Source organism: Sphaeramia orbicularis, chromosome 8 (assembly GCF_902148855.1).
Source record: "Sphaeramia orbicularis chromosome 8, fSphaOr1.1, whole genome shotgun sequence".
NCBI lineage: Eukaryota > Metazoa > Chordata > Actinopteri > Kurtiformes > Apogonidae > Sphaeramia > Sphaeramia orbicularis.
In genome coordinates this window covers 35,106,805-35,122,104 of record NC_043964.1, presented here as the reverse complement: position 1 = coordinate 35,122,104, position 15,300 = coordinate 35,106,805, and the positions used below count along the sequence as shown (strand labels likewise).

Sequence of the window (15,300 nt, the reverse complement as noted above, 5' to 3'; positions counted from 1 at the left end):
AAAAATAATAAAAAAAATTAAAAATTAAAAAAGTGGAAATGTAAAGAAAAAACAAAGAACCAAGTGATTATGATGCTGATACTCACAAAGTAGACATAAGGATGAAAAAGAAAACAAAGTTCGGAAATATAAAATATCAAAAAGGTCTGTAACTTATCTGTCAGTATTTCTTTCACCTCTCTGTACTACTGCAGTTGAAAAGCCTTCTTGTACCTAAATGTTTTTCTAAATGCTTTCAGAGCTGCAGACAAATTTATCCAATGTATTCAATCTACTCACTCTGGTCAGAATAGTTCTTTGTCTTGAGCTCCAGCTGTTTCCCCTGCAGCTCCAGAAACTCCACCTGAACCTGCAGATCCTTCTTTTCAGCTTCCAACGCATCTTCAAATTCAATGAATTTCTGATGAAAAAGACACAAACCAAAAATTCAGCCAAAAATGAGGAAATCGGATAAATTAACATATTTTATGGCACAACTGCTGACATTGCATTGGTGTGAACTTGTAAATATGGAACTGTTTGCATCATAAATGTTAAGTTACGAGCTTTTATCCAATCCAATCCAACTTTATTTGTAAAGCACTTTAAAACAACCACAGTGGACCAAAGTGCTGTACAGAAGAATAAACAAAAACCAAAATAAAAGAGTAAAATACAAAAATAGATTAAAAGACATAGAACAACTGTACAAAAAAACCAGTGCTGTACAGAGGAATAAATAAAACCTAAATAAACGAATAAAATACGAGAAGACATTAAAAACATAAAAAGCCGTACAATTAAAAACAAAAAAAAGGACAGTTTTAAGGACAGTTCATGGTTCAGTGCATGAACCAAAGATTTAGACTCAAGTGAAAGTGGATTTTACATGCTGTGGCTCCAGGAGTAGAGTGTATCAACCTGATATTATCAGCTTTACAAAATGCGTAGAATTCACTAACCGAGGCGATACAGTAGATAAACACAGAGCTGCCTGTTACCCGCTCATACTCCCTGTTTATTTGTTTGTATTTTTTTCTTCTGATAAAGCTGTTCACAATGACGCCCTTTTTCCAGTGCTGCAAGTCTACGCCGTCTTAATACTGTAATCCTCTGACTGCAGGCAGACCCAGGAAGCAGGGACGTGCAGCTGATATGCACTGCACAAACAGTTGATTAAAACGACAACTAACAGCACTCAAATATTGTTCTTTAAACTCACTGAGAAACTGTGGGGAAACTAATACTGAATGGGCTTTAATTAAAACCTAGTGTCTGCTTTTATGCATACAGTACTTCTACCATCAGGGGAGCAGATGAAATGATATCCCCCAGGACTGGAAACGTGTCCTACAGTAATGCCCTTCAAAAGCACCATGCATTTACCTGCACCTGAACACCTCATCGGTCTCAGGACTTTCTAATTAAAACACAGCTTTAAGGACATACAGCAGACATTGTGGTTCTATGACCAGAACATTTGACTCATGTAAACAATAACTGTACAGGTAAAGTGACATAATGTATTAGGGATGTAACGATTACTGGTATAACAATAAACCGTGGTAAAATTCCCAGTGGTTAGCATTACTGTTTAAATTCTAATTATCATGATAACCGTGTTTTATTACTGCACTTTAAAAACTCAGAGAGAGAGAGAGAGAGAGAGAGAGAGAGAGAGAGACCTCTGTTCTATCTATCTATCTATCTATCTATCTATCTATCTATCTATCTATCTATCTATCTATGGAAAAGAAACTAAAACAACTCAAACTTGGTATGGAAAATGGTCAAACAATAGCCATAAGATGCCATCTTTAATGCACATCTGTATGTTTGATGTTTATATACAGGGTGTCCCATAAGTCTCCATACATAGGAGACATAATACATTCCATACATATATGGTTTTAACATGTATTTCTTTATATTTCTTCTTTATAGTTCTTCAGCAGTGGAGGACATGCATTGAAATGTGTTCCTGACAAAATGGCAGTCATATAGAGCATATTATATAAATAAAAATGGTTTATGTCAAGAAACGTTTATTTTTCCTATGTATGGAGACTTATGGGACACCCTGTAGTGATATTTGAATGTTTCTGCCACCAGAAAGTACATTGTGCTGTTACTTTGTTTGTTTACTTTTTTTTATTTTATTTAATTTTTTTCAGACTACAACTTTATTAAATTATATCAGTGTGTGTATAAGTACTTTTTAAACATTTTGAGCACAATTTCAACAACACCGCGATAATAATAACTGTGATGATTTTGGTCACAATAACCGTGATATGAAATGTTCATATCGTTACATTCCTATAATGTATGTATCTATGAGTTGTAATATTGTAGTATTGTACACTGTATGAATAATTCATGAGATAGCCTAGTGATGACTGAGAGGAACTAATGTGCTTCCCTGACGAACCGTAGCAAAGTGCATTTGACTGCGGCGCGGTCACACTTGAGTTCTTTACAATGGCTACTACCTTAAAAGCCACTGAACCAAACTGACAGCACATGAAAAGAGCACAGTATAATCTGAAATCTATCTGTACGTGATGTTTCCTCTTCTAGTTTATCATGCACGTCCGATTAGAAAGTGTTTAGTAAAGGCTGTCAAGTCAAATACAGCATATTAAGATACAAAAGAAAACCACAACAAGTGAGAAGGTGATGAGATTTATGTCAGATAAAGACGAGTGAGCGGGGATTACCGGTTTGTCATCTTGTTTTTAGAAGTGTGAAACGGTTCGTGATACAAAGTGATGGGATCAACACAGCAGGAGGTGTCAGAAAAGGAAAGAAATCTGTGCAGCAGGAGAGATGACACATGACCACAGCTGCACAAATGCCTTGAATTTTCTTTAATAACTGTAATGCTGATATACTGATGGAAGCTTCATGAGCAGACAGGGAGTTGTTGGCTTTGTTTACCATTAGCTCGATCTTAATAACCTTGTAATGTGAGCTGCTTTCTGCTTGTTGCTCCCAGTGCCTTGCCTTGTGAGAGGGCGTGTTATTGTTTTCCCCGGGCTCTGAGATTCTCTCCCTTTCACTCTTATTAAGCCTTTGTCTCGGTACGATCCGGCCTGTTCGCTCACTCTCTCCCTCGTCCAAACCTCACTCTATTCCTTCCTCTGCTTTTGTTGCACTGTCTGCTCTTCTCATACGCAATAATCAGGTTACAGTGCCAGGCTCCCTCGGTGTACTATTGATTTCCTATGATTCCCCACCCCTCAAATGTCGTCCCATCCCCCACTGTGACCCCTCAGACTGACAAAACTGCAGTTTATTTGCTGCAGTCAAACTTGTTACCTAATTTTAGAGACAGTGATAATTGACTTGTGTCTACAATCACAACCCTGAATGCCAAAGGTCAAAGAGTAAAAAAATAAAACTGATTTAAAAGGACTGTAGTAAAGTCTGAATTAGTCAAAATATTAAAGGCTTTACATTTAGTCCAAAAAATATATATTCATACTGGAAAGATCTGGATTAAAAAATTGTAACAATAAAACAACTGAGAAAGGCAATTTTCCGCCAAATGCTTCAGTGAACTATTTGGCAGCAGCAGAAGGAGATTGGCAAAAGTGGCAGCTTCAGTTCAGCATCAGTATAATGTCTGTAAACTCACCAAAACTTCTGATGTAGAAAACACAGACAGCTTTCACTGATAATACAAGGCTGATCAATGCGCTTAGGGTTTCTAGTATATGTGCAGCTGTAAATTATCTTTATTGCCAATCAATTTTTACTGTAACGACAATAATTTGCAAGAGTTTCTGGAAAACAAAAACAGATTTGCATTTTAAGAGCTTTGCTACATTGACATAAAGACTTATTTTAATATTTATCGCAGGGTGCAGAATAAATTCAACATATTCAGGGATAGTTCAGCTCAAAAGAGAGATATATTTCTGCTAGGATTTATTTACACATACACTTCCATTTAAATAATATGACTTTTATTCTATATATTCTTATATTCTTATTTGGTAGCATTATTATTTTAAGTATGTGAACATGGAAGTGTATCAGACAAACACTTTGTTTCTCATTTTTAGTTCATTTAGTGGAGTGGTAAACTTTCAAGAAAAAGGAAGTAATGTGAGTAATGTACTGTCATACCATTTTTTTTAGCTGGACATTAGTGTTCAGTTAAAAACAGAAAGAAGCTAGAAGCGTTTCTAAACTTGGTATTATATTCAATTATCAGAATACTTTCTCTTTCAGTATTATGAAAATGGATCACAATTACCTCCTATTATTCATAGATCTTGGGTTTTTATGTGCATACTTCTTAAAGTGTGATCCAGTTTGTAGATGAGTGAAAACCTCATCAACTATAATCTCGTTCTCAACTAAAAGTTAAGAATGACAACAAGTTAGATCACTGACATGTGGGCGAAACATGGGGAGAACAGATGATGAAGCTGACTAAAAGCTGAGCTAAGCTGCCGGCGAGCGGGGCTGCCTCTGATATGCTGAGGCCTCTTTGGATAGGAGGAGGATTAAAGTTGCTTTATGATGCCTGCTGGATCCCACGGCTGCTGTGACACTGGGCAGAGAAAGATTTGCTGGAGGTGGAGTTTGCATGGTAATGTAATAGCTCTGTATTGATATCCGCTTTGTTGTTTGCTTTTCTGTTCCTGCTGTGTTTTCCAGTGTAAATGCCTGTCCAGAGTCCTGCCTTACACTCCTCATCTGTTGGAAATCTTTACTGACTGTCCCTCTAACATGTCCTTACTTTATGTTTGCATATGTATTTGCATATGAGACTCATACATAAGCTGTACTATGGAAAAGCTCCAGAAGAATAGTGTTTTTCTTCAATACTTGTCACTGTTGATAGCGGGAGCATTAGTTTATTAGTAGTGGTGGAACTTTTAACTGTATTAGTATGACAACAACAATATTATTAATATAACATTTGTGTACTATTCATGCACATGTACATGCACACGTTAGGGCATAATAAGATAGTGCTAAGTAAATAGATTTTTACACTGAATTTGAGCTCTTAAACTGAACATATTTGATCTGGTATGACTTGGATGATGCCACTGTGTACAGTCATTGGACTAAACCACAATTCTGAAAAGGGGTTGGATTAAGTTTTGAGTTAAATCTATCTTTACAGTTTTCTGATTAAGGTGGCTACCTGTTGAGGTAAACAAACTGTTTTTGTCACAGGTGTCAAACATGTGGCCAAGGGGCCAAATCCGGCCCGCCAAAGGGTCCAGTCCGGCCCTTGGGATGAATTTGTGAAATGCAACAATTACACTAAAATATTAACAATCCTTTTATTTCAGGTTCCACATTCAGAACAATTCAATCTCAAGTGGGCAGGACCAGTCAAATACTATCATAATAACATAAAAATAATGACAACTCCAATTTTTTTTCTTTGTAAATGTAAATATTTTCATGTATTTACACTAAAACAAAGTATAATTTTACAAAAAAATGTGAATAACCTGAAATGTCTTAAGAGAGGGGAATACAATTTTAACAATATTCTGCCTGTTACTCAATGTTTTGTGTTTGTAGATCCACTGTGATCTGTAAGTTATAATGTACATGTGTAAATGATAAACTGAGGCATAATGTTGTTAAAATTTCACTTATTTTTTCAGTTTGTTCATGTTATTCACATCTTTTGAAAGGATAGTTTGTAGACGTAAACCTTTTCATAATGTAAATGAACTTTTTTTTGCTCTAAAACATAGAGAAAAGTTTGGAGTTGACATTATTTATATATTATGTTATTTTACTGGTTCGGCCCATTTCAGATCAAATGTGGCCCCTGAACTAAAATGAGTTTGACACTCCTGGTTTATGTAATGCTTAAACTTTGGATATTCTCACAGCAGTAACACTGTAATATGGCTCCTGTCATGTTCATTGAAGTTGATTGTTTTCACTCCATGTGCCCAGTTTCAGCTTCACCTCCAGACAGTGTTTATACAGTCAGTCATGCGACAAGATTCATGACAGACAGTGCAGGAAGAGCAAAAATAAGCGCAACAATCTCATATCACGGGCCTAAACATGAGTCCCATGTGTGGTGAACCCTGTCAGGTCTGGACACCATGACCCCACAGGGAACAGGAGGAAGCTGGATGTGGAATGATGATGCGGGTGGAGGCCTGGTCGTGACCAGGGGACTACTCACCTCCTCCGCCTGCTTGCGCAGCGCTTTCTCCCGTTCGTACTGGGTGATGAGCTGCTCGTTGTCCTCCTTCAGCAGCTCCAGCTCCACCTCATGCTCCTGGTTCTCTGTCAACACCGCGTCCAGGTTCTCCAGGACGTTCACCACCAGCGGCATCAGCTCCTTCACCACCTCCTCGTCGTAGCTGCGGATGAGCCGCTCGAACTCCCGGTAGATGGAGTTGGCCAGGCCCGACACCCGCTCCGACATGACGGAGCCGGAGCCGTAGTCGTCCTGGTAGACCACCTCATCTATCTGCAGCTCCATCATCTTGGCAGCTGGAGCCGGCTTGTGTTTTTCAGATGAGGAGGCTGCACTCCAACACTTTTTCAGGCCTTAGAGGCGAGACTGTCACAAGGTTTTCACAGGGTCTAGTCCTTAAATAAAGACAACACTCACACTATGTCATGTTCCAGCATCACAGACTAGACTGAGAGAAGACTGCGACTATGGACGCATAACCTTGAGCTGGTACCGAAAACACAGGGGCTTGTATTTGGATGGACAGCGGGCCCCCTCCTCCTCCGGTAGCCCGTCGTATCGCCTCCTGACGCGGCCCGGCTTACTGCTCTCCTCCCGTGGAGAGCATCCGGTCCCTGGAGCCGTGGATGTGCAGTGGGTCAGCCTGTGGATCGGCCCTGGCTGAGTCCATGCCGAGGAGCCAAATGCCTTCGTCGATAAAAACTGCACCTGCCTCTCAGCAGCAGCCGCAGCCATGGACCCCAGCCATTACAGGCAGGGGAAATAAATAAATAAATAGGTAAATAAATAATTTAACGCTCCCGACCCCTGCCGACGCACGATCCCACACTATAATATCGTTTCTTCCATATTTCGTTTCCCCTTCCAGCGGGCCGCCGATGCTGCTGGCCAGGCTCGGGCGTTGATGGTGATGTCTCCCTATGGGAGAGGCTCTCCCTGCTGTTCAGATGGAGGAGCCAGCTGACCGACTCTGGCTGACGTCACACCGTCTGCAGAGCGGCGTCACTGCGTCAAGTCACGCAGATGAGACCGGAAGTCGGGTCCTGGAATTCAAAATATAAACAAATACAGCTGCAAAACACTGCAATGAGGAGATCCTCAGATTTTACAGAAAATGCTTATAGTAGGAAATCTGTTTTTAATTTTTGTCTAAACACATCTTCATCATACTCTTATTTATCAGCTTTTTTTCCCCCACAGATCTTTCAGTTCGTTGACCAATTATTGTAGCTGTATATATAATCATTCATCCTGTTATTGTTGTTGCGGGTAGGATGTTCTTGTGGTAACTTAAACCTCCTATTTTATTTATTTATTACTGGTTTTGCATATATTACTGTATATTGACTGTGCAGTCCATAAACTCATCCTTGAAATTAGCTTAATCAACTTGAATTAACTTTATACTTACATTATTACTAAACTGGGATAAATATTGAGCTTTCCAAAAAGTCAAATGTCAAACTAGTTAATGAGAATTGTTTCAGCATTGTAGATGAACAATACTCAATAGTGATGGTAATATAAACATTTGCAGAGCCTCTGGTGGAATTTTAGATAATGAAATAGCCTAAATGTACCAAACAGAAAATTACAGAGATAATCAAAATGGTTACACTTAGGTTTTTTTTTTTTAAATAGTCTATGGTTTCATTACCAACAGTTTTATTTTGAAAGGTAAACCAGAACTTATGCCTTCCTTGTGCAATTGACCACTGGGTGCTGCAGAAGCCACATTTTGATAATGACAATGCACTCCAGGAAAATAATACAAAATGTTTCACATACATTTACTGTACACTAGACCTCACTGAATTTTAATATTTATGTTGTTAAAAGTACAAAGTTAATTTGCCACTGTGACATACTGTGGGCTTCATTTAAAACAGAGAGCAGATCACTGCCCTTTTTTTTTTCTTTTCTTTTTTTTTTTTTTTTTTTTTTTTTTTTTTTTACTTTGTTGTATTTCCATCACTCCTGTAGATCTTATGGATGATTTCCCCCCTACTATTCAAATTATATATCTGTCAGTGTTCAGCATGTGAGGAGCAGGCACCAACACATTCATCTAATGCTAAAGAGGAAAAAATGAGTCAACAGGTTGTTCCTGAATTACCCAGTTTGGCTGTTTTTCAGAGGCTGTGTTTCCATATGTGGTGTTTATTGTTCTGAATCTTTGTCATATATGAAGTCAGCTGTGTTTCAGAAAGCTATTTATTTTGCTTTTCTCATCACATGATTTCGAGTGCAACTGCAGTACTGCAATGCATGCCTCAGTTTACAAACTAGAATATTTGTATTAGATACAGCTATGCTAGACCATAGCTGTATCTGAAAAAAAAAAAAAAAAGCTGAAAAGACTATTTTCTCATGACAAGACCTTGATTATCAATGGGGGAATTCACCTATCTATTCCAAGGAACTGTGAAAATGTAGTTTGCAGTGGAGCTAAAGCTGCAAACTCTTCTAAATGCATAAAAAATGTCATAATCAGAAATCAGGATGCGTGTTTAGAAGCATCCCATAGAAACTGTATTTTTTATTTATACATACATACATATATATATATATATATATATATATATATATATATACGTATGTTATAAGGCATATATTACAAGATGTATTATTGAAACTTGACATAAAACGGTTTAATATATGTTTCCTGCACAGTACTGAGAGAAGTACAAGTGGTAGCTGTTCACTGACAGATTAGATTTATACCTCACACTAAACTGTAAAATAAAAATGGAAAAGAGCCCTTCTGAGAACACGTCTTTTACTTTAACTTTTCTTCAGTTGGATGAGTGTAGCCAGAGCTTTTGTTGGCTGTGGAGAGGATTAACAATGAAGGCAAAAGGTGATCAATGAAGCATTAAAACTGTGCATAAAAGGTCTACAGCTCTAAAGTCTGATGATTCTTTGCTACATCCATATTACTGACATTTTTAAAGAGCACAAAAAAGTGTAAAATGTAAAAATGTTTTTTAAAAGCTTCAGCATCCATTTAAATAGCCATATTACCTAACTGAACAGAGCTACAGTTGTTATTCTTATTTTGTTCAGTAGATGGCAGTGAAATACTAAGATATTTACATTACATACAGTTTAACATTTTGAGATAGTGTGGGAGGCATGGTTTGTGCAAACTACAGACTTTGAAATTTTTATTGGACTCAGGAGGAGAAAGTAAGACTCAAGAATTGCATGACACTACACAATCCAGTTTGAACTGTGAAACATCAGCTTTTCCTCTCATTAGCATTTAACACCAAATTCACTTTCAAAACACTCAGTTACTTTGAATAATCTTGTAATTAATTTCCCAGAAGAGAAGTTAAAAAGGAACACCTTAACATCTTAAACTGAGGTGTGAAACTTTTGTCGAGCAATGTCTTCCAGGAGTTAGATCAGTTTATCATAGTCGGCAAGTTCATTTCAGCTGACGACTTGTGAGCTTGCAGTATAAACAGCTTGTCCGACATGCTGTCTTTGGTTTCAAGTTTAATGCAAGATTATTTTTAATACACACACTCCTCTGATAGCTGCTATATTTAGCTCCAAAAGCATTATCATAAGATGAGCTCATTTTTGTGGGCTGCCTGGTATTCCTACAAGCCTGAGTGTCTGTAAATATTGGTGTACAATAACGGCTTGTTCTTTTAGACTGCTGCTTAAATATAGAGAAATACAACTGCAGAATGCAGTGTGGATACAAACCTAAAACATTTTCCCAAAGGCAGAGTGGCCATTTTGTCTAAAAACAAGCAGCTTACAGAGTGCTTCCCACAGCAAACTCTGCACAAAAGCTTCAGTGTGAGTTATTCAAGAATTAAAAATAAATCTGGAGCAGACAGGACTTTGTTTGTGTCACTTTTACACACAGACAAACATTTAAAAAAGTGTGCAAGGCATTTCCAATATTTTATTTGTTTCTCTGACCTTAGACTTTCTTTTACACCATTTTTTATTAGCCATATTGAAAGAGTGAATGATATTATGCTTTTGGTAAAAGAAAATAAACAAAGTCCAAATGCAAAACAACAGTTTTATTGCAATTCACAGGATATCTTCCTTCTGCTGTGCTCATTGCCTGCCAGGCACAACAATAGAGGGGACAGGCTGGCATCTGAATATCATGAATGTGCGTCAGGAAGTGGGTGAAAAGGTGATTATTACAGAGCCCACCTGGACTCAGGTAGGCCACGCGCTTGTCCGGAGTTCACTTGTCTTCAGCCGTTTTAATTTAAAACATAAACAGAGGCCTACCCCAAGCAAAAAAAAGGCATGTTCTCATATAAAGCAAGCAATTGGAACAAAGCAGAAAAGTACCTGCACAATACATTCGAATAAAATCAAAATGGAATATTTGGAGTAAAGGATTTGTCTTTGTTTCAATGTCAATTTTTGGCATTCTTCCTATTAACAGACTTTGTGCTCTGACAGCAGACGTTTAATGTAAGACAAAAAAGATCAGATGATGTAAGGCTTCATCGTCATTAGGTGTAATCTACCGCATGCATTATTTAACCATTCGATCATAATCTACCCACACATAAAAGGTGGCACTAGTGGAAACTCCCTGAAACATTTTACACTGGTGAGAATCTGTTCACCCCCTCCTGACTGTAAACCTAAACATTAACCTTTAAATCCAGGGCTGTTAAGGCAGACAAACTTTACAGTCTTTTTCTGAAGTCTCAATTTTGAGATGCAATGTTTTAAAAAGGTCAAAGTAGATTGAAACACGCTCAACATAAACCGTGAAAACAGCAACACTGACACAGAACAAAGTGATAGTGTACTAGCTATCCTGTAGATTGAAGTTTTGTTGATTGTATATTTGAGGGTTTAATACAACATTAATGGACAAAGAGCTGGGAGCCAGAAAAAGGGCTAAAAGTGCAAGAAGTTTGAAGAGGGCATATGTGATGATGAATCTGGTGTAAAAATGAAAATTCCTGGGCTGTGTTAAGTTGAAAAGCTGAACCAACCATTTGGGGGAGGGGTGTTGGAATGAGAGAAGATTAACAGAGGAGCAGATATGGGGTAGACAGACAAACAGGGAGGAGTGGTGTGTTCAGACTATTAGTAGAATACCACACTAGACTTTCCTCCAGGGGGGTTCAGGACCCTGTTGTGAGAACGTGGTTTGGGTCCCAGGTGAGGCTCGTGGTTCTTCAGCGAAGCTTCGTCAGTTGCTAAGGAAGAGGCGGGCTGAAGCTCTGGAGGGGGGGCAGCAGCAGCTGCAGGAGCAGGAGGCTCTTCTTTAACTGGAGCAACAGCTGGAGCTGGGGATTCCACCTTCACCTCAGGTTGGCTGACTTTGACTGCAGGAGCTTGAGGAGTAAAGCAAAAGGGTTTTTTTTACATTCAACAGGGCCACAAAAGGATTGAAAGACTTAAATCTGCCAAATGATAGTTGAAAAAAGTCACCTGGTGATTCAGGTTCAGGTCCCACACTGAGATTGTCCTGTTAAAAAAAAATTAATAATAATGGTTAAAATAAAATTAAGACCCATTTAACTGGCAAACAAGGGCAGTGTTTTGATGCAGCTAGATAAAAAATGTATTACTGTAAAGACAAGCTTCAGTTGAATGCTAAATGCATTCTTTGAGCCAGATATTAAAAGCATTGTTAAAAGAAAAAAATAAATAAATTACTGCCTCAAAAGTAGCCTACATCACAGCAGCAACACCAGTTTTGTGTGCCCTACCAAGTGTGTTTCCGTAGACATGCTTTTCTTAACAGCCACTATAAACACTATGATCACCTTCAACATGTTTAGAGTGAAAATTGTCTTGGAACAGATCATCAGTTGGATTATAATGCAGCAGCCTCCATCTGAGATGAGAATGCATTGCACTAATGTGAGAGACTCAGATGGACTTTTGTACTCCTTGATTTCTGAATGAAAAGATAAATACACTGATATGCGTGATGACAGAAACATGTCATTTTCTCATTTTTAATATTATGCTTAGTCAGTTATCTTATCACTCATTGACAGCATGACATTGACTGGAATAAATATGGAGGAGAATAAAGTGGCACAGAGCAGGATAATTCTTAACAGGATTTCTTTGTGTGGAATTTCCAAGTAAGGGGAAAATAATCACATGAGATGATTTACAGTGTGGCTGTTTAAACAATTTCTTAATTGAATTCACAGAACAATTACTTATTGTTATTATGATAGACCATTACAGATGTTGCAACAGGTGGATGTTTGTGTCCAGATAGTAACTACATTTTCCACTTTCAATAAATTAGCTGATTGGTGAGTTAATTAGGATGTCTACAGTTTAAGTCACATAATAAAAAAGAAAAAGACAAAAAGTTAAAGTGGTCAGTAAAATCTTGGTGTGTTGCCTACCTTTGGCTTATTTGGGTGGTTCCTGCTTGGGCTTGGGGCAGGTGCACTTTCACCAGCCCCGAATATGTTGCTAGTTTGTCCAACTGGAGCCATGGGTTTCTGCGGCTGTGCTGGAGCTTCAGCTTCCGCAAATATTCCACTGCTCTTCCCACCTACAAACATTACCAAGATGTGTGTCCAGATTTACAGCAGTCACATGTTCACAACTCTTACATTTCATGTCTCATTTGGTCTGAATGGTTAGTGACATAGAGATAGAGATTAATTTTACTGAGAGAGAAATTCACTCCCTCTTGTGATCAGCTCAATAAAAAAGAAAAGTAAACATAATTAATGCACAAAATCATCAGTCCATGAAACATCAGACTGAGACATTGTTGATGCAATGTCTTTTTATCCTGCCAGTGTATGACAGTCGAATTTCAACAAATATCATGATGTCTCAAATCAGCATAACTAGTCAACCTCTAACACCACATTATGTATCAAAAGGCTATAAATATACACAAGTGCAATATTAGCTAAAAAAGATCAAATAAAGCCAGTCTGATGAAACCCTTTCTACCAAACAGGACTAAACATTCTTGACAGTATTAGATACTTAACAAAATCTGGAGGTGGGGTTGTGTTTGGGCACAAAGAACAAAGTCAAAGTGTGTTAACTGGATTTGTAACATTACAGTGACTGTTTATACAGCCTGCACACTGACATTTGTATGACTGCCCCTGCTAACAGGCTGCCCTCACCTGGAGGATTTGAGCGTTTAGGAACACTCTGGGGCTCTTCTGCTGGAGCAAAAACTGTAGAGGCCATTCTGTTGGGCCTTCTTGATGCCGAGTCGTCTTCATAGCCACCAAACAGGTTACTGGAGCCACCTCCAGGAGGCCGTAGCACCCTGCATAAGAATAATGTATATAAAGATTTCAATATAAGATTTTATCCAACTTTTATAAAAATGGTAATCCTATTGAAATAAGTTTCCCTGTGCACATGTGACTTGGCAAAAGAATGAAGCCAATACACGCTACGCCCAAATTCATAACAGATGAATTCTGTGCTGCTCCATCAGGATCAGCTCACATCTCGGGGTGGATCAGGCAGGTTTGGTCAGATATAAGTCACGACTGTATGTGTTTACCGTCACAAAAGCGTAGCTATGGGTCATATTTCAGCACCCTTTTACACAACGGGGTCAGGTTGAAAACAACAAGAGTCCGGTCTTTAAATATCTTAGTTACGCCGACAGCTCAAGCAAATAACAGGTTTTTAAAATTACATAGTCAGGAAGGGCGCCATATGCCTGAAAGCCCTTTAATTTAACAGCACAGAGGTTACACTCTCTAAAGTTACAGGAATTAACATTACAACAGACTTGAACTCGAGTATTTAGTACGGCGTGCGTAAGAAGTGACGTTTTCCAGTGAGTATAAAGAAACTTGACCTATTTTTACTAGAACAATGTGGCCGCAAGGCCGTTGTTGTCGAGTACAAAGCCGAGCAGTCTGGAGTGGGTTTCACACTTCCGCAGGCGCAGCAGACAACGCCTGCTCTGTTAGCTTAGAAGCTAATTCACGACTCCCAAGTTTGCTAGCTGATGACAACTCAAACAAAGGTTGCTAAAGTGAACGAGCACACAGATAATTTGGGTAAGTTATAAGCAGGCTGGTTTCTTGCAAAGACATTAAAAACTGATGGTTGTTCAAATCTACGACAAGCTCCTGTCACATAACGTTAATCTACACCAAGACACCAGTCGGCTACTTACACTTAAAAAAATAAACTATCTTTGGCTATTTTGTTCAAAGCTAACCAAGCTATACAACTACACATTCTTCACCTTGAGCTTGGCTTTGAACCCGTATCCAACCCTTGAAACATGTTCGTCGAAGTCATAGTGGTTTTGTTTAAAGCCTTCAAGTTACCGAAGATAACTTAGTCAGTTTGCCAACTGGACGACCAGCAAGTTCCTCCTGCTTGCGCGTGTCCGCCCCGCTGTGACACAGAGGAATATAACTGGTGCACGGCCAATCTGCTGAAGCATGCGGTGCGCTCCATTACATGAACCCCGCAGCCCTACGTCACCGCCGGACTGTGTTTTGTAATAAAACATGACAAGATCTTTACCGTAAATTGTTCCCTGGTAAAAACATGTACACCTTACTTGTGTCCAATAAATATAATTTGTTAAACATAAAAAACACCAAACTCCCGCCCTGCTGGTCTATCACAGAGACATTAAATCATCGCACCCCTGTACTAGTGTCGCTATCGTTTGTTTTTAACACCTGTACAAAAGAGTGCGTCAGACTGAACATGATATGTACTTCAGATGCTGTACGTGTCATCTTAAATCAGTGGATTTGTTTAGATAGTGTTTCAGTTTTTTCACGTTAACGCATTGTAGCCTTGTTTGTAGTCCGTGTTTAATTGCTTTTCATTTCCCTTTACACCGAAGTCTAATTCCACGTGACCGAGGATTTCCGGCACACGGAGGTATATAATGTATGCGCACCTATGAGTACAGCCTGTTGATTTGATGATCACAATGTCAATCATATTTTGGGCGGAACTTATTTTTAGAGCGCCAAAAATCCTTTATTCAATGACGATGTAAATATGTATTGGTGATATTGACTTTATTGAAAACATTTTTCAGGAAAGATAATTTTCATTGCTCAAGTAGTATATTGATTTAATGCACTCAAAGCAAATATTGATAAAGTTAAAACCCTTCAATTCTTAAA

At 38.5% G+C, this 15,300-nt stretch overlaps 2 protein-coding genes across 22 annotated transcripts in view; both read right to left on the bottom strand.

Annotated features, from left to right (window-relative positions):
• mapk8ip3 (mitogen-activated protein kinase 8 interacting protein 3) overlaps window positions 1-7,147 on the bottom strand; it is a 46,008-nt gene extending 38,861 nt beyond the window's left edge. For 20 of the 21 annotated variants that reach the window (XM_030140112.1, XM_030140119.1, XM_030140122.1 and 17 more), the window contains exons 1-2: window positions 6,161-7,147; window positions 280-400 (exon numbers count right to left, since the gene is read on the bottom strand). In XM_030140112.1, coding sequence (XP_029995972.1) covers window positions 280-400; window positions 6,161-6,466 — 427 coding nt within the window. In that variant the 5' untranslated portion in view covers window positions 6,467-7,147. The remainder of the gene's footprint in view (window positions 1-279; window positions 401-6,160) is intronic. The other variant, XM_030140114.1, reaches the window with a different exon arrangement.
• Window positions 7,148-10,089: 2,942 nt separating this feature from the next.
• jpt2 (Jupiter microtubule associated homolog 2) lies at window positions 10,090-14,560 on the bottom strand. The gene is made up of 5 exons (XM_030141986.1): window positions 14,394-14,560; window positions 13,303-13,451; window positions 12,556-12,707; window positions 11,615-11,651; window positions 10,090-11,517 (listed from the first exon to the last, which is right to left on the bottom strand). Exons 1-5 carry the CDS (start codon window positions 14,447-14,449, stop codon window positions 11,267-11,269), a joined length of 645 nt encoding a protein of 214 aa, XP_029997846.1. The 5' UTR covers window positions 14,450-14,560; the 3' UTR covers window positions 10,090-11,266.
• Window positions 14,561-15,300: the final 740 nt, after the last annotated feature.

What these genes read in the sequence shown, in the direction of transcription:
- jpt2 (XM_030141986.1), bottom strand. Translation starts at nt 14,449, where the DNA reads ATGACTTCGACGAACATGTTTCAAGGGTTGGATACGGGTTCAAAGCCA. An exon ending in GGTTCAAAGCCAAGCTCAAG is followed by an intron (nt 13,452 to 14,393) that starts GTGAAGAATGTG and finishes ATTCTTATGCAG; the next exon opens with GGTGCTACGGCCTCCTGGAG. An exon ending in TAAACGCTCAAATCCTCCAG is followed by an intron (nt 12,708 to 13,302) that starts GTGAGGGCAGCC and finishes TAATGTTTGTAG; the next exon opens with GTGGGAAGAGCAGTGGAATA.